This window comes from Citrus sinensis, chromosome 2 (genome assembly GCF_022201045.2).
Source record: "Citrus sinensis cultivar Valencia sweet orange chromosome 2, DVS_A1.0, whole genome shotgun sequence".
NCBI classification, from domain to species: Eukaryota; Viridiplantae; Streptophyta; class Magnoliopsida; order Sapindales; family Rutaceae; genus Citrus; species Citrus sinensis.
In genome coordinates, this window is record NC_068557.1 from 29244675 (window position 1) to 29264283 (window position 19609).

The following is a 19609-nucleotide window of genomic DNA, read 5'->3' on the forward strand; positions in this document are numbered from 1 at the left end:
AGTTACTATTACTGTGTGTGGGTGTATGTTACGTTAAATATAACATAGGGGATCTTATATCTTAATCTTTATCTGTTTGTGATAATATCAACCCCATGTAAGGAGTCAAACTTTTAGACTGCTTAAATTAAAGTTTATAGTGTTTCTGTTGTAAGCGTTGATCAATAGATTTTAGAGGGAGCAGTCATGACTCTTGCTGTTGAAACTGAAACCCCACTAAGGCTTGAGGTTAGTACTTGATCTTTCTTTCGTTGATTCATACTATAAGTTGCTTCAAAATTAGTTATGTTAAATTTGATATTCATTTGATTCCTGTAATCACCAGGGGAAGTACAAAGCTATGGCAGTCTGTTGGGTTCTCGGGATCGGCTCCCTTATCTCTTGGAACAGTATGCTGATAATAGGAGATTACTACAATAACTTGTTCAAGGTAGGTGGGTAGCTGATGTTTCATTATCACATCTTCCTTTAATTGCTGCTTTTGAAAATCAGTGTTAAGTTACTTTATAAGCGGGAAAGAGGGCAATTGTTATTGTTATTATTATTTAATAATTGATTTGATTAGGAATTGGATATTTAGCCTGCTTAGAAAATCAAATTATAGAACTATTTATGAGCATTAGGTGCCTAGTTTAATGATGTTTTCATTTCTTTTGCAGAAATATCATCCAACAAGGGCGCTTACCCTTGTTTATCAACCATTTGCGCTTGGAACTATGGCAATACTTGCATACAATGAATCAAAGATCGATACCAGAAAGAGAAACATTACTGGTTACATTATTTTCTTTGCAAGTACTTTGGCACTCCTACTTGTAAGTACTGTGATGCTTTTTTCTGCACTGTATCTTGACTATAAATTGCTTCCAGCAAATTTATGTCTGATTTGCTACTGCTTTCTGACAGTTGGATTTAGCCACATCTGGAGAAGGAGGACTTGGACCTTTTCTTGGTGTATGTGTGTTTGTTGCTTTGTTTGGAGTCGCAGATGCCCATGTTCGAGGTGGTATTGTTGGGGACTTGTCCTTCATGTACCCTGAATTCATGCAGGTTGATATTTCTAATTTGCTTTGACAGTTGTTTCTAATCTATTTTTGAAAAGAGAATTTATTTCTGACTACATGTTGGCATTCTGTTCTGCAGTCTTTCTTTGCTGGTTTGGCTGCATCAGGTGCTCTAACCTCTGGTTTGAGATTACTAACAAAGGCTGCCTTTGAAAAGTCTCATGATGGTCTTCGCAAGGGAGTTAGTACGTTTCTTTTCTCGTCAATAGACAAAATTTGGTTTGTGTTTCTATTTTTCAACTGTAAACTTGTTTTTTCACTCAGTAGTCACTACGTCTCTCGAACAGCCCGTAAATGTTGATTTTTCTCATACTCTGTGGTGCTTAAAATGAAAAGTGAACGAACAGTCATCTATAGGTTACCACATGCCAGAAGCTATATTAATGAGAGTTTCTTTTTGTCTTTTTTGCAGTGTTATTCCTGGCAATATGTACATCGTTTGAGTTTGTATGTATTCTCCTATATGCATTTTTCTTCCCAAAACTCCCAATAGTCAAGTACTTTCGCTCAAAGGCTGCTTCAGAAGGATCAAAAACTGTTTCAGCTGATCTTGCAGCTGCTGGCATCCAAACAAAAGCAGCCCAGGTATTATTTTATCTTACTTCGACTAATATGCTCCTTGTTTGAGAATGTTTTTTGCAATTCCAATTCTCCTAATAACTTTGGCAGTTCTGCAGGCTGAAGATGAAGCCAAACAATATGAACGGTTGAGCAATAAGCAACTATTCATCCAGAATTTTGATTATGCTCTCGACCTGTTTCTGATTTACGTGCTGACTTTGTCCATTTTTCCGGGATTCTTATATGAAAATACTGGACAGCACCGGTTGGGTGAATGGTAAGTGCTGTTCTATGGCAAAAGAAAATTTGGATTGCATCTTGTATCTTAGTCGTGGACATATGCTGAATGCATATACTTTGTTTGTCTTAGAATTGAAGGGAATATTCTTTGAAGGAGTATTATTTTTTTCCCTATAATATTCATTGCTGGAATTTGAATATCTTGCCTCCATGTTTAGCTAGTTTTCTGAGAACTTGTGTAGTATTCATGTTCACTGAAACTGAAAAATTAATCAGCGTACCATTAATTGACAATTGAAATTGGAAAGTTTGACTCTTGACTAAACTTTTGAACTAAACACATTTTAGCATATTGATAGCCCTTGCAGATTTTTTATATGGCTGGCGATCTTTCAGGTATTCGCTTGTTCTGATAGCATCATACAACGTGTGGGATCTAATAGCAAGATACATTCCCCTCGTGAAATGCGTGAAATTGGAATCCAGAAAGGGCCTTATGATCACTATTCTCTGTCGTTTCTTACTCGTCCCTGCATTTTACTTCACTGCTAAATATGGTGATCAGGGATGGATGATCTTTCTCACTTCCTTCTTGGGATTAACAAATGGTTACCTGACAGTATGTGTTATGACAGTAGCACCCAAAGGTTACAAGGTTAGTTGGCACCATACTTCGTCATTATTTTGCGATAACGCTTGATTTTCATCTTTTCCTAACCAAATGATTGGGTTTTCCGTTTTGTAGGGACCTGAGCAAAATGCCCTAGGTAACATACTTGTGTTATTTCTCCTGGGCGGCTTATTTGCCGGGGTTGCTCTTGACTGGCTGTGGCTCATTGGTAAGAAAGACGGCTTTTAACGATGAGAGCAAAATTTCTCTTGTTGCTGATGAAGAAAGTTAAGTACGAATACATTCAGAATAAGATGTAAGAGGAAATGATTGTACAGTTTCGCACAAATCTAGGAAGAATAGCACTTACCAGGGGAACAGACCATGAGTAATTTAAAGAAAGACTTCATTCATTGGGGTCACTAACAAAGTTGGCATCCTGCAGACTAGTTTCCACAGCAATTCCTATGAATGAATATTTAACTACGTTGGACTTTCAAAATTAATGCCAGTTGAATTTGAATATAATTAATCTTTGCAAAACAATTTGTAAAATAAAGAACAGAGTTTATGAATAAAACTCTTGTTATATATTGCATTAACGTTGCTACATATATATATAGATGTACAGCCCTAAAGAATAGAATCCTAAGTAGAAAAGCATTGTAGATTCATAATATATATACAAATCTAATTGCCTTAAATGTGAAACCGAATTCTATACGACTTCTATATACAAAACCAAATGCTATACATTAATACTCCCCCTCAAGGTGGAGCGTGGAGATCAACAACGCCCAACTTGCGTATATGATGATGGAAAAGAGCATGTCCGAGAGGTTTTGTAAACACATCAGCTACTTGCATGGAAGTAGGAATATGCAGTGGTAATAACAAATTGGATTGCACACGCTCTCGCACGAAATGACAATCTAACTCAATGTGCTTTGTTCGCTCATGATAGACAGGATTCTCGGCGATATATAAGGCTGATTGATTATCACAATAAACAGTCATAGGATCATGTTGAAGGTGCCCCAAATCAGCAAAAAGTGCTTTGAGCCACTGTAATTCACATGAAAGATCAGCCAAGGAGCGATACTTAGCTTCTGCTGTAGATCGAGAGACCACATTTTGCTTCTTTGTTTTCCAAGATATAGGGCTGTCACCAAGGAAAGTACAATAACCAGTAACAGACCGACGTGTAGTAGGACAACTACCCCAATCCGCATCACAGTAACCCCGGATATGTAAGTCACTTGTTGAAGATAATAAGATACCCTTGCTTGGTGAGCCTTTTAAATACCGAAGCACTCGAATGGCAGCATCCATATGAGTAGTTCGTGGTTCACGCATAAATCGACTTAAAACATGTACTGCAAAGACAATATCAGGCCTGGTAATTGTGAGATAGATCAACCGACCTACAAGACGTCGATAACTTGAGGGATATGATAAAAGTTCGTCATCCGTAGATGAAAGCCGAAGTTGTTGTTCCATTGGAAAATGAGAAACTCGTCCAGCAAGTAAACCAACATCCTTTAAAATATCCAGGGCATATTTTCGCTGACTTAAGAAAATCCCACATGATGACCGTGTCACTTCTATCCCCAAAAAATACTTCAACTTCCCTAATGCCTTGATGTAAAATTTCTGTGCAAGAAAATCTTTAATTCTGCTAACCTCAGCAGCATCATTCCCTGCTACGATAATATCATCAACATAAACTAACACAAAGGTTGAAAATTTGGCATTAGTTTTTACAAATAATGAATAGTCAGCCTTAGATTGGTGAAAACCAGCTTGTTGAATGGTAGCAGAAAACTTGGAAAACCAATTTTTGGATGCTTGTTTTAATTCGTAGATAGATTTGTTGAGTTTGCAGACTAGATGCTCCCCCTGCTTAGAAAAACCTTGTGGTACTTGCATATAAACTTCTTCCTCTAAATTTCCTTGTAAAAAAGCATTGCTTACATATAATTGTTCTAAAATCCAACCTTTAACAGCCGCAAGAGAAAGTAAAGCTCTCACAGTGACAAGCTTAGCAAACAGTGAAAAAGTAGCATGATAATCAATGCCTTCTGTTTGAGTATATCCCTTAGCAACTAAACGAGCTTTGTAACGTTCAATGGTGCCATCGGATTGATATTTAATTTTGTAAACCCATCTGCTGTCAATAGCCTTTTTACCATCCGACAAATGAGTCAGAGTCCAGGTATTATTTTTCTCAAGAGCTGTTATCTCATCCTCCATGGCTTTGCGCCACTCAGGTAACTTGACTGCCTCATGAAAAAACTTCGTTCGGTTGTAGAGGTAATGGCAGACAAAAAAGACTTATGTGCTGGAGAAAAACGATGGTAAGAAATAAAATTGTGAAGATGATATTTCTTACCTGGAGACGAAGAAACAAGATCAGCATGGGTAGAATTGTGAGAAGCCAAGGTACAATAATCTTGAAGGTAAGCTGGTGGGCGTCTATCACGTTGGGGTCGTGTGGGAGTTTGGATATTTTGGTTGCCTAAAGAAAGTGATGAATCTAAGGTTGCATCTGCTGGTGAACCAGGCTGTTGGGTAGATGATGTTTCAGTTATTATGTGTTTATGAGTGGTGTCAGGAGAAGAAGAATTGGTCACGGATGGGTCTTTGTCTTGCAAAGGTGGGTCACGTTCATGAAGAGCATGTGATGAACTTATGTTTTCATTAGGAGAAGGTGATAAAAGAGTATTGGACTCAAAAAAAAATTCATCAAATAAAAACTCATTAGTGACACGTGCAGAAAAAACCGGTGATTTAACATCCTTAAAAGGAAAAATATGTTCATAAAAGAGAACATCACGTGACATATAGATTGTCTTAGATTCAATATAATAAATCCGATATCCTTTTTTACTAAAAGGATAATCAATAAAAATTCTCATTTTCGCCCGCTGATCAAATTTATTTTTAACTTGTAATTTTTTGGCAAAACACAAGCAACCAAAAAATTTTAGGCGTGATAAATCTGATGCTATACCAAAAAGCATTTCATGTGGGGTTTTTCCATTAAGAACATCACTAGGCAATTTATTGATCAAATATGCTGCAGTAAGAACACACTCCCCCCAGAATTTAATTGGCAAATTGGCTTGAAAACGTAGACCTCGCGCAACTTTGAGAAGATGGCGATGTTTACGCTCAACCACACCATTCTGTTGCGGTGTTCGAACGCAACTTCTTTGATGCATAATCCCTTGGTCTAAAAAATTTTTATGTAATTCTTTAACAAGAAATTCAGTCCCATTGTCAGAACGCACAATTTTAATGTTAGCATTAAATTGAGTTTTTATCAATGCATGAAAAGAACATAAATGCAATTGGGTTTCGGATTTGGTTTTCATTAAATATAACCAAGTGCATCGAGTATAATCATCAACAATGGTTAAAAAATAATGAGCCCCTGAAAAACTTGAAGTTGAAAAAGGACCCCAAACATCACAATGGATTAATTCAAAAGGTATTTTACTTTTGATGCTACTAATGGAAAATGGCTTTCTAGTTTGTTTTGCTTTAGGACAAATATTACAAACATATTCTTTATTAAAACTAACCATATGACAAGTTTTTGAAAAATGCTCTAAACGTCCAAGAGAAGGGTGGCCAAGTCTCAAATGCCAAAGATCAATCTCATGTGCAGAGGTGATTTGGGAGGTGAAAGAAAATGCAGCTGGAAGTTGGATGTAGAAAAGACCTTCACGAAGTCTACCCTTGACAATCTGCTTCTTCGTGTATAGGTCCTGAAACTCACAAAAATTGGAAGAAAAAATTACCTTATATTTATTTGATTTGGTTAACTGACTAACAGACAGTAAATTAAACTTAAAACTCAGAATGTAAAATACTTTGTCTAATAAAAAATCTGGTGAAAATGAGACTTTCCCTATGTGAGTAACTTATGCTACTGTACCATCTGGTAATTGAACGTGAACAGGAACATGACATGGTTCATAAGAGTGAAAAAAATCTAGTGAACTACACATATGATTAGTAGCGCCTGTATCTATGATCCAAGTATGTGATAAAGAGGAATTAAGTGCTATACCTGCAAGATTGGCAGTATGTAGACTACCTGAAGAGGACAACATAGCTAGGAGTTTTTGATATTGCTCTTGAGTAAATATTGGTGCTTGGACGTCTTGATTGCTATTTGTTGCCATGGCAGCTTTAATCTCATTTTTATTACCTTGTCCACGTCTTCTCCAATTTGGTGGATATCCATTTAACTCAAAACATTTTTGTTTTGTGTGGCCTAATTTTCCACAGTGTTCACACGATGGTCTGCCACCATTTGCATTCAAGTTTCCTCCTTTGTTATCTACTGCAGAATTGTTATTCCAATTCCTATTTCCAAATGAATTTTGGCTTTATGTTGTCAATGCTGCAGCTTCTGGAGATCCCCCTATAGCGTGAAGATCTTGTTGTTTTTCTTCTTGCCTCACAAGGGAATAAATTTTATTTGCATTAGGAAAAGGATCCATCAACAAAATCTGACTCCTCGTTGCTGCATATCTATCATGTAAGCCTTGAAGAAACTCCATAGCTCGATCTAGTTGCTGCAATTGACTGACAGTTTTTGCATTCGCACAAGTACATGGTCCTATTTGTTGTAGAGAATTCAACTCATCCCAAAGCGCCTTCATGCGAGTATAATAAAGTGAAACAGATGCATCTCATTGTCGTAAATTAGAGATGGCATGTTTGAGTTCATAGATTTTTGGCGCATTGGTCTGCTGAAAACGTTCTTGCAAATCCTGCCATACTTCTCTAGCAGACTGTGCATACAACACACTTCCTGCAAGTTCACTTGGTATGGAGTTCAACACCTAAGATCCAACAAGATCATTACAACATTGCCATCTACCACCATCATCTTCATCTGGTTTTGATATAGTTCCATCAACAAAACCGAGCTTGTTTTTCACTCGTAAAGCCATAGTCATTGCCCTTACCCATGTACCATAGTTATCACCAGTAAGTAAAGGAGAAACCAATACAGCAGTTGGACTATCTGATGGGTGGACAAGGAAGACATTATCCTCCTGTTTATTAAGGATGGTAGCTTGTTTTGATGATTAACCATCTGCCATGAGTATTTAAACAAAAGCAAAAGAACGGAGATAATAATTTGATAAGTGAGTAAAGCTCTGATACCATGTAAAATAAAGAACGAAGTTTATGAATAAAACTCTTGTTATATATTGCATTAACGTTGCTACATATATATATAGATGTACAGCCCTAAAGAATAGAATCCTAAGTAGAAAAGCATTATAGATTCATAATATATATACAAATCTAATTGCCTTAAATGTGAAACCGAATTCTATAGGACTTCTATATACAAAACCGAATGCTATACGAATTCTATACGTTAATACAATTGATCTGCTTTCTTCATTCTTTCTCAATTGCTTAATAGAATATGAACTTTGCGACAGTTGGCCAGTATCAAATTCAGCAGCAATTGAATTTTCGCGGCAAATTTCGAAGCAATCGTTTATTAGGCCATATTTGCCACGTGGCAATCAAAATTATTGAAACCCCCAGCATTCAAGGATAAACTACCAACATAAATTTTTCTTATTCCCACAGTTAGAGTTTAACGGTCAACAATTGTTCAAACATGTCCACTCTTTCTTGTCACACAACCCTTCTTCCCCTTACAAAACCTATGCGCTCAAGCTTCTCCTTAAGAAAACAAAAACATAATATGTACAAAATCGTGTTCACCAGCAAACGTTTTGAGAGTTCTTGAAGTAACAATCTCTCAGGCCATCTTCGTTATCTGGGAATCAAATTGTTGCCTTGTTGCTGAAATATTCTGAATGTGCCTTGCTTTTCCTCGACTCTCTCTTTATTGATAAAACATTACGCGAAGAAATAACTCTTTATTGGTATCTTTAAAAAGAGATGGTTTAAATTCATTCTTTGACATTAAAAATGTCATCACAATCCATATTGCCTTTGAAGGTTTTCTCATCCTGTTTGCTTCCCTGAGTTTTGAATCCTCTGCATGGTAATGGCATCAACAGGTTTTGGTACTTACAAATTTATATAATTAAATTTCTCAACATAAGTTGATATGAAATTGAATCTTTTATGCGTAAATTCTATCTATAAACCTCTCCAACTGTAAATATTTCTCTTCCGGAGAAATTTCAATAATCACATCCTGAAAATATTGCATACATGGTTTCATTTCCTTGGTTTCTTTGACGTTTGATTTCTTGTCTTTAAGTTTTAAATATTTTTTAACAAAAAATTTCTAAAAATGATGTTATCATCCTTTACTAACTTTCCAAGGTGCCAAAGAATTGTAAATAGACCAATTCTAAAATTGGTCAGGTATTGGCACAAAGAACCAATTCCTGTATCATGGGAAAAACCTGATATTGGCTGGACCAAATTAAACTTTGATGGATCGTGCAAAGGCAGAACCGGTAAATCCAGCATTGGAGGGATCTTCAGAGACGACAAGGTTGAATTCTTACTGGGTTATGCGGAATCCATAGGAAGAACAACTAGCACCATTGCTGAACTATCTGCACTAAGAAGAGGCCTCGAGTTGGTTATCGAAAATGGATGGAGTGATGTATGGCTCGAAGGTGATGCCAAATCATTGATTGATATAATTGTGCAAAGAAGGCACGTTACAATACTAACAATATCTATTTGAATTTTGAGCAGTTTGTCTTATCTTTCAAAATTATTTGCAAACTACCACTAAAAAGAAATGTCAAAATTGGTGAGAAAGTGAAGGAATGAGAGAAAAATAAAATAAGGTTAGTTAGAGAAAGAAAACATATGGTTAGTTAGGTGATTTCCTTAATTAAAAAAATTATTAATAATAAAAGATTAATTGAAAAGAATATGTAGAAAGAAAATTAATAGGTAGAAAGAAAATTAATAGGTTCATATAGCCCACCTATAATAATATTACCATAAATTTAAACCTTAGTTGTTTTGCGTACTTGGGTGTACGTTTTGCACTCATGGTATCTCAAATTTTGAGTAACAATTATTGCCTTAATAATAGGGGCAATGATATGTATTTAGTGTGTGAGAATGCTTATTCCAATCTAACCATTTTAAAGATAACAATCTTGTAACAAATGATTATAAAAAAAAAAATTATTGTAACAAATGAGAACTCACCTCTTTATTATTTTCAATTTCGAGTTTTAACACATAATAGTAAATTCGAAAGCAAACCCATTGATACATAGTTAGTGCACATTTTTTTTCCTCCCTTTTGAGTTACATCTGAAATTTACTGGGAATTTAGATACATCAATTTTAGTGCACCCTAAAAACATGTCGAGCAATAACCAATTTAAAAATTCACTACTACAATTATTAGCGAAAAACCTACCCTTATACAAGAGAAATTACCTTATAAGGGCTTGGACTCATTTCCTTAACATTCTAACATTGGGCTTTATCTAAAATGTTCAAGCCTGGCCCGAAAGTTTGATAAATAAAAAAAAATATATATAATTTTTTAAATAAAAATACATATTTTAATGTTTATTTAACCCACCCATAACATATATGAGCCTAAATTTTAAAGCTTAATATAATAAAAACAAAAATTTATAAACTATAAAATTGTGAATACAATGAATATTTTTTTAAAATGTAAAATAGAAAATTCATGCTCTGAGCTGAACATTTCAAAAGTTGAATTTTATTATTTTAATATCTTGAGTTCATCATATTTATATAATGTTTGAGTTTAAGGTTCACTTTATTATTTATCTTTTTACCATTGGATGATTTTGTTGGGGACTTTATTCCTTGGAATTTCTTGAAAACAAAGAAGCATGCGTATTGAGGCTTTTGTCTTCTCTCTTGAAAAGCAAATAAGCATGCAAATACTGCTTAATATCTTGGTGAATAAAGTCAGTAAGTTTATCGGAGAGTGATAGAACCAAAAAAAATAAAAAATGAAAAATAAAACCAGGTTGGCATGATCATTTCTAGCTGCTGCAATAGTAGTAAGACGGTGGCAAGATTCTGGTGGGAAACAAAACAAGAGAAAAGAAGTATTTATTGGGCGAGGTGGGATAGGATGAGCAAAACCAAAGCAAGAAGTGGAAAAGGATTCAGAGAATTTTTCAAGCTTCAACTAACCTCTTATATTTAAGCAAGGATAGAGAATCATACAGTTTCCAACCTCATTGGTGGCAAGAGTCTTGAAAGCTAGATACTTCAAACATTCAGGGCTTTTGGGTGCAGGCATGGGATCAAAGCCATCTTTCATTTGGAGGAGGAGTATTTTGTGGGGAAGGCAAGTGATTTACAAATGGTCGAGGTGGAAAATTAGGGGTGGTCAGATGTCCAGGTGTACAAGAGTAATTGGATACCCAAACCTTTAACTTTTAAACAATTTCAGCTCCAACAATAGCGATAGAAACTACTGTTACGGAGCTAATTTGATGCCGATCAACGCTGGAAGGAAGCTTTGATTTGTGAACATTTCAAAAATAGAAGATGCAGACGCCATTATGCAAATCCCACCCCCAAGAAGACCAAATGAGGATCAATTTATGTTATATTATGATAAAAGAGGTTAATACTCAGTAAAGAGTGACTACCAGGAGGCTTTGAAGCTGAAGTACCCTGATCGTCCAAGCTGTTCTGCTAGTAATCGAAACCAGTGGAGTGTCATTTGGAAGCTTGCTTTACCAAAGAAGGTGAAAATATTTCTTTCGAGAGCTACCAAAGACTTACTTCCCACTGTAGAGACTTTTGTGGGGAAAAAAAGTACTGCAAGAGCCTAGGTGTTTGCTGTAGTAAAACAGAGAGCATATTTTATGCTCTGTTGGAATGTAGAATGTCAAGGAAAATTTGGCAAAACTCTCTACTGGCAGCTGATTTTCACGACGAGAATATTCAGGATATAGTCAGTTTGCTGTATTTTTGGCCTCAGCAGCAGACTAGGCTAGATGGAGAGTTAGTTGTAGCTTTATTTTGGGTTATTTGGAATGCAAGAGATAGATGTTGTTCTAGGGGAAAAAAAAGAAAGAAAACCCTACCATACTAATGCTGAGAAGCAAAAACAGTGGTGCCCCCTTCTAATGGCTGGCTAAAATGTGAATGCTGTTGTTGGTGCTGGAAAACAAGTAGCGGGTTCCACAGTTATGGTTAGAGACTCTGATAGCAATTGTATAGTTGCTGTTGTCACAGCAACTAAATATTTTGGCAATATGGTAATGGCTGAAGCCACTTCCGTGCAGTGGGGAATGCAAGTTGCCTTGAACATTGTTGGGGGGATGGATTCTGGGGTTTTAGAATAGAAAAGGTAGCACGACAAAAATATTTTAGGTGATCTCAGAAATTCTGGGAACCAAAAAGAATTATTAAAATTTCAAAGCTTAGGACACTCCTAAATTATGTAATGGCATAGCTTACTCAATAGCTAAACTAGCACTCAAAGGATGGTAACTATTATATGGTCGGATGAATTTTTCCAACACACGTACGTTATGTTCTTATTTTCAAGTTGATATATCGTGAGGTTTATTTTCTTTTTCCTTTTTTTTTTTTTTTAATTCAGATCGCTTTTTTCAATTTTTTTAAATATTTATATAGCCATTTTATAATGAGGGCATGATGCCAGTAAAATTAAAAAAAATATATTTTTTAATATATTGGAGAGTTTTATTTTTTTATATATTAATGTATTGAAATATATATTTTCAAAATTTTTGTGGCTCCTCAATTTATTAAAATAAAGACATTCTCATTTAGAGAATTATTATTATTGCTATTATTAATATTATTTATATAGAGTAGTGATCGGATTCAAGATTTTAAATTTTATTGAAGTTCGCGACGAGTTGATAATGATGTAAACATATTTTTATAACATTATAAATTATTTGATAATATTATAAAATATGTTCATATTATTGCCAACTCGTTCTCGATTTTATTCCCGAATTACAAATTCGGATTAAAAAAATTTCTTATATATATAGAGAGAGATGATATTATGACATGCATTAGAAAAAAAAATTCTTATTTATATAGATGATATTATGACACGCACAAAGAGAGAGAGAGAGAGAGACATTAGACCTACCTCCAAAAGATAATATAATTAATTTGGCACTTAAAGCGTTGCAAGGGTTGAAGTGCGAGGGATATGCTTAATCTGGAGGGGTGGTGAGTAGAGCTGGCAAAATTTGACACGATCCGATTACTCGATACGAACACGACATAAATAAATAGGTATGGGTCGTTAAATTTAACACGATTATTAAATGGGTCGGGTCTGGGTCAACACGATTTTTTTCCGTATTGGGTTTGGGTTAAAATTCTTGACCCATTTACCCGATCAATGACCTGATTATATTTTCTATTTTAAAATAATTTACATATTCTTATAATTAAAACTCAAATATTAGAGATGATTTTCTTTTTTTTATTCTTTAAAATGGTGAATATAAACACAGTGTTTTATTTATAAAATTTTACATACATTTAGAGCTTCAATAATATAAATGTGTAAAAATTGATAGACATGTATATTTTATAATATTGATATATAATATTATATATATATATATATATATATATATATATATATATATAATTAAAACCTCAATAGTGTAAATGTGTAATATATTGGTAGATATATATATTTTATAATATCGATAAATTATGTATGTATGTATGTATGTATGTATGTATGTATGTATGTATTTATATACATACGTATGTATAAGAGTGTGTAAATATTTTATGTAACTTTTGTTCAATATATAGATATTAAACGGGTTATTGGGTAACCCGATTATTTTTCTGTGTCGGGTTTGGGTCTCAATATTTTGACACGATTATTAAATGAGTCGGGTTTGGGTCAACATAAATTTGACACGACACGAAGCTGACACGACACGAACACGACCCGATGACCCGTTTTGCCAGCTCTAGTGGTGAGGATGGGTGGGATGCCGGAGTTAAGAGTTAACTATAGAACACAAACACATTCGTATATACAAAATTGACAACGAACTTACCAACAATTATTTATCATTTTCCATCGCAAAAATAGAAACAACACTCTGCAAGCTTTGTCACCACCCAAACGAATCCAGCCTCTTATGGATTGGACTTAGGTATGCCCAATCGCGGCTTCTGGATTTTCTCTTGTGATCTTGTAACATCAACTTCAGCAACAGAATGACTGTAGCTATTTAATTAGGAGAAATATGGTCATCGAACTGAAATACTAGTAAATCAAATCAAGTGGGCACCATGGAAAATTAAGATTCTCTTTGGGATTGAGGTGCTGTAACTTTTAAACTAGAGCTGTTGTAGAAAAAAATTATAATTATAAAATAAAAATTAATATTACGTACTAAATATAATTTTTAAATAATAATTTTAACAAAATTAGTAAATATATAATAAATTTTTCATTATATAAGAGTAAAATCAAATTAACTTAACTTTCAAACTACATAAATTAATAATTTACTAAATATTTTAGTGTAAATTTTTTAAATTATAACTGTTCAACCTCAATCTTAAGCGAAGCATAAGAAATGTCAAATATTATAATTTTAAATTTCCTTCCTTTTCAATGACACACATTTCAAGGCATATAAAAGAATCACGATCACCAAATGGGGATACCTCATGGCTTTGACTACAAACGGAACCGACATGCATAAACAGAGGATAATAATTCACACAGATTATATCAGGCCCAGAGGCCCTTTAACCTTTTGAGCTTTGACAGACGGGCCATTATTTATATATATATATTTATTTGTTCACATCAACCCCTTGTTTAAAAATTTGGTGTGTCGAAATATATAACTAACATTGATAGAGCGTGGACAACTTTGTTTCTTTCTCATATTTGACTTCTCCTTCAAATTTTAGGGCACCAAATTGGTTACCTTTCACACGTAATGATTCTGCATCTAATGCCAACTGTCTTTTGCAATGCGTAGCCGCAATTGTAACTTACCGAATTAAAATCCAAGATATATTTTCCTTCCCTGAATATATTTACCAAATTAATCTTACTGTATGATGACGCATATAAAACTAAGCATGACTCTCTCTCTCTCTCTCTATATATATTTATTTAGAATGTTACTTTTTGGTGCACGAATTTTCATGCAGATACCTACTTCATTGTCTCCAAAAATTAATGGAAATATATATGCATGAAGTTTTTTCTTTTTATTATGTCTTTATTTTTTTCTCATTATTTGACCATATGATTTAATATAATTAGTGTTCAATTCAATATTAAATCATATTATTTAATAGAGTTAGTGTTTAATTAACCATAAAATTATATAAGTTAATAATGTCTCTAAGTTAATTTTTGGCCTAACCGGAGAATTCATATATATAATTAATGTTATTTTACATTTTTAATTTTTGGCCTTTTGTATCCACTAAACTTGCGTTGCTTGTGGGCTGTGGAGTGCGGACGGTAGGTTTTGACTAATAAATACACGTGCAATGAAAGCAATTTTCTTGCGCCAAGATTCTTTTGATACTCTTTCCTTACTACCCGCTCCCTACTTTATTTACCTGTGGATATGAATCACTGCGTCTATATTATTCTATCCACCGTTTTCAGGAATCTTGAATCTCTTGGATCATTAATTTGAAAAAAAAAAAAAAAAAACTCTTTAAATAATTTTTCAACTTTTAAATGCTGACCTACTTTTGCTTTCATACTTTTCAGTTCACACTCTTCCTTTTATAAAATTATAGTCAGGCTTCCTGTTCCTTTTTCTTTCTATATATATAACTTCTACTCCATGTATGGTTGCTGCTTCAGCCTTCATTGTTTCTGATATTTTTGCCAGCATAAACTAAGGTATTCGCTTTCTCAAGTTCTGTTTTTTAGTCTTGTAATTAGTTATAAAATATTTGTCTTTCTCATATTTCTGAATTCACAAATTGCATTCCTTTTTTAATGCACAGAATACCTTGACTGTAACGTAATCATACTGTGATGACTTTTTAATTGTGCTCTTTTTGCATTACCTATTTCATAGACTAATATCTTAAGGTCTGAGTTACGTATAACGTAACTTAGCACACACACAGTAATAGTAGTAGGCCCCATCAATAGTTACTGTTGTTGTGTATGGGTGTATCTTACGTTAAACGTAACATAGGAGATCCTATATCTTAATCTTTATCTGTTTGTGATAATATCAACTCCCATGTAAGGAGTCAAACTTTTAGACTGCTTAAATTAAAGTTTATATTGTTTCTGTTGTAAGCGTTGATCAATAGATTTTAGAGGGAGCAGTCATGACTCTTGCTGTTGAAACTGAAACCCCACTAAGGCTTGAGGTTAGTACTTGATCTTTCTTTCGTTGATTCATACTTTAAGTTGCTTCAAAATTAGTTATGTTAAATTTGATATTCATTTGATTCCTGTAATCACCAGGGGAAGTACAAAGCTATGGCAGTCTGTTGGGTTCTCGGGATCGGCTCCCTTATCTCTTGGAACAGTATGCTGACAATAGGAGATTACTACAATAACTTGTTCAAGGTAGGTGGGTAGCTGATGTTTCATTATCCCATCTTCCTTTAATTGCTGCTTTTGAAAATCAGTGTTAAGTTACTTTATAAGCAGGAAAGAGGGCAATTGTTATTATTATTATTATTATTATTATTATTTAATAATTGATTTGATTAGGAATTGGATATTTAGCCTGCTTAGAAAATCAAATTATAGAACTATTTATGAGCATTAGGTGCCTAGTTTAATGATGTTTTCATTTCTTTTGCAGAAATATCATCCAACAAGGGCGCTTACCCTTGTTTATCAACCATTTGCGCTTGGAACAATGGCAATACTTGCATACAATGAATCAAAGATCGATACCAGAAAGAGAAACATTACTGGTTACATTATTTTCTTTGCAAGTACTTTGGCACTCCTACTTGTAAGTACTGTAATGCTTTTTTCTGCACTGTATCTTGATTATAAATTGCTTCCAGCAAATTTATGTCTGATTTGCTACTGCTTTCTGACAGTTGGATTTAGCCACATCTGGAGAAGGAGGACTTGGACCTTTTCTTGGTGTATGTGTGTTTGTTGCTTTGTTTGGAGTCGCAGATGCCCATGTTCAAGGTGGTATTGTTGGGGACTTATCCTTCATGTACCCTGAATTCATGCAGGTTGATATTTCTAATTTGCTTTGACAGTTGTTTCTAATCTATTTTTGAAAAGAGAATTTATTTCTTACTACATGTTGGCATTCTGTTCCGCAGTCTTTCTTTGCTGGTTTGGCTGCATCAGGTGCTCTAACCTCTGGTTTGAGGTTACTAACAAAGGCTGCGTTTGAAAAGTCTCATGATGGTCTTCGCAAGGGAGTTAGTACGTTTCTTTTCTCGTCAATAGACAAAATTTGGTTTGTGTTTCTATTTTTCAACTGTAAATGTTGATTTTTCTCATACTCTGTGGTGCTTAAAATGAAAAGTGAACGAACAGTCATCTATAGGTTACCACATACCAGAAGCTATATTAATGAGAGTTTCTTTTTGTCTTTTTTGCAGTGTTATTCCTGGCAATATGTACATCGTTTGAGTTTGTATGTATTCTCCTATATGCATTTTTCTTCCCAAAACTCCCAATAGTCAAGTACTTTCGCTCAAAGGCTGCTTCAGAAGGATCAAAAACTGTTTCAGCTGATCTTGCAGCTGCTGGCATCCAAACAAAAGCAGCCCAGGTATTATTTTATCTTACTTCGACTAATATGCTCCTTGTTTGAGAATGTTTTTTGCAATTCCAATTCTCCTAATAACTTTGGCAGTTCTGCAGGCTGAAGATGAAGCCAAACAATATGAACGGTTGAGCAATAAGCAACTATTCATCCAGAATTTTGATTATGCTCTGGACCTGTTTCTGATTTACGTGCTGACTTTGTCCATTTTTCCGGGATTCTTATATGAAAATACTGGACAGCACCGGTTGGGTGAATGGTAAGTGCTGTTCTATGGCAAAAGAAAATTTGGATTGCATCTTGTATCTTAGTCGTGGACATATGCTGAATGCATATACTTTGTTTGTCTTAGAATTGAAGGGAATATGCTTTGAAGGAGTATTATTTTTGTCCCTATAATATTCATTGCTGGAATTTGAATATCTTGCCTCCATGTTTAGCTAGTTTTCTGAGAACTTGTGTAGTATTCATGTTCACTGAAACTGAAAAATTAATCAGCGTACCATTAATTGACAATTGAAATTGGAAAGTTTGACTCTTGACTAAACTTTTGAACTAAACACATTTTAGCATATTGATAGCCCTTGCAGATTTTTTATATGGCTGGCGATCTTTCAGGTATTCGCTTGTTCTGATAGCATCATACAACGTGTGGGATCTAATAGCAAGATACATTCCCCTCGTGAAATGCGTGAAATTGGAATCCAGAAAGGGCCTTATGATCACTATTCTCTGTCGTTTCTTACTCGTCCCTGCATTTTACTTCACTGCTAAATATGGTGATCAGGGATGGATGATCTTTCTCACTTCCTTCTTGGGATTAACAAATGGTTACCTGACAGTATGTGTTATGACAGTAGCACCCAAAGGTTACAAGGTTAGTTGGCACCATACTTCTTCATTATTTTGCGATAACGCTTGATTTTCATCTTTTCCTAACCAAATGATTGGGTTTTCCGTTTTGTAGGGACCTGAGCAAAATGCACTGGGTAACATACTTGTGTTATTTCTCCTGGGCGGCTTATTTGCCGGGGTTGCTCTTGACTGGCTGTGGCTCATTGGTAAGAAAGACGGCTTTTAACGATGAGAGCAAAATTTCTCTTGTTGCTGATGAAGAAAGTTAAGTACGAATACATTCAGAATAAGATGTAAGAGGAATTGATTGTACAGTTTCGCACAAATTCAGGAAGAATAGCACTTACCAGGGGAACAGACCATGAGCAATTTAAAGAAAGACTTCATTCATTGGGGTCACTAACAAAGTTGGCATCCTGCAGACTAGTTTCTACAGCAGTTCCTATGAATGAATATTTAACTATGTTGGACTTTCAAAATTAATGCCAGTTGAATTTGAATGTAATTGATCTTTGCAAAACAATTGATCTGCTTTCTTCTTTCTTTCTCAATTGCTTAATAGAATATGAACTTTGCAACAGTTGGCCAGTATCAAATTCAGCAGCAATTGAATTTTCGCCGGCAAATTTCGAAGCAATCGTTTATTAGGCCATATTTGCCACGTGGCAATCAAAATTATTGAAACCCCCAGCATTCAAGGATAAACTACCAACATAAATTTTTCTTATTCCTACAGTTAGAGTTTAACGGTCAACAATTGTTCAAACATGTCCACTCTTTCTTGTCACACAACCCTTCTTCCCCTTACAAAACCTATGCGCTCAAGCTTCTCCTTAAGAAAACAGAAACATAATATGTACAAAATCGTGTTCACCAGCAAACGTTTTGAGAGTTCTTGAAGTAACAATCTCTCAGGCCATCTTCGTTATCTGGGAATCAAATTGTAGCCTTGTTGCTGAAATATTCTGGATGTGCCTTGCTTTTCCTCGACTCCCTCTTTATTGATAAAACATTACGTGAAGAAATAACTCTTTATTGGTATCTTTAAAAAGAGATGGTTTAAATTCATTCTTTGACATTAAAAATGTCATCACAATCCACATTGCCTTTGAAGGTTTTCTCATCCTGTTTGCTTCCCTGAGTTTTGAATCCTCTGCATGGTAATGCCATCAACAGGTTTTGGTACTTACAAATTTATATAATTAAATTTCTCAACATAAGTTGATATGAAATTGAATCTTTTATGTGTAAATTCTATCTATAAACCTCTCCAACTGTAAATATTTCTCTTCCGGAGAAATTTCAATAATCACATCCTGAAAATATTGCATACATGGTTTCATTTCCTTGGTTTTCTTTGACGTTTGATTTCTTGTCTTCAAGTTTTAAATATTGTTTAACAAAAAATTTCTAAAAATGATGTTATCATCCTTTACTAACTTTCCAAGGTGCCAAAGAATTGTAAATAGACCAATTCTAAAATTGGTCAGGTATTGGCACAAAGAACCAATTCCTGTATCATG

General features: G+C 34.5%; 1 protein-coding gene across 5 annotated transcripts; it reads left to right on the forward strand.

Annotated features, from left to right (window-relative positions):
* The first annotated feature begins 132 nt into the window (after positions 1-132).
* LOC102608763 (equilibrative nucleotide transporter 3-like) lies at positions 133-18609 on the forward strand. Of its 5 annotated transcripts, none has more exons than XM_006467854.4 (10): positions 15225-15367; positions 15780-15852; positions 15950-16054; positions 16296-16451; positions 16543-16686; positions 16780-16885; positions 17065-17237; positions 17330-17490; positions 17850-18108; positions 18199-18609. In XM_006467854.4, the coding sequence occupies exons 2-10, from the start codon at positions 15811-15813 to the stop codon at positions 18310-18312; spliced, it is 1260 nt and encodes a 419-aa protein (XP_006467917.2). In that variant the 5' UTR covers positions 15225-15367; positions 15780-15810; the 3' UTR covers positions 18313-18609. The 5 variants fall into 5 exon arrangements, with proteins under 5 accessions (XP_006467919.2, XP_052287751.1, XP_052287757.1 ...); XM_006467855.4 differs by having other exon boundaries at positions 15239-15367; positions 15793-15852; XM_006467856.4 differs by lacking the exons at positions 15225-15367; positions 15780-15852; positions 15950-16054; ... (5 more) ...; positions 17850-18108; positions 18199-18609 and adding exons at positions 133-228; positions 326-430; positions 660-815; ... (4 more) ...; positions 2262-2520; positions 2611-2926.
* The last annotated feature ends 1000 nt before the right edge of the window (positions 18610-19609 follow it).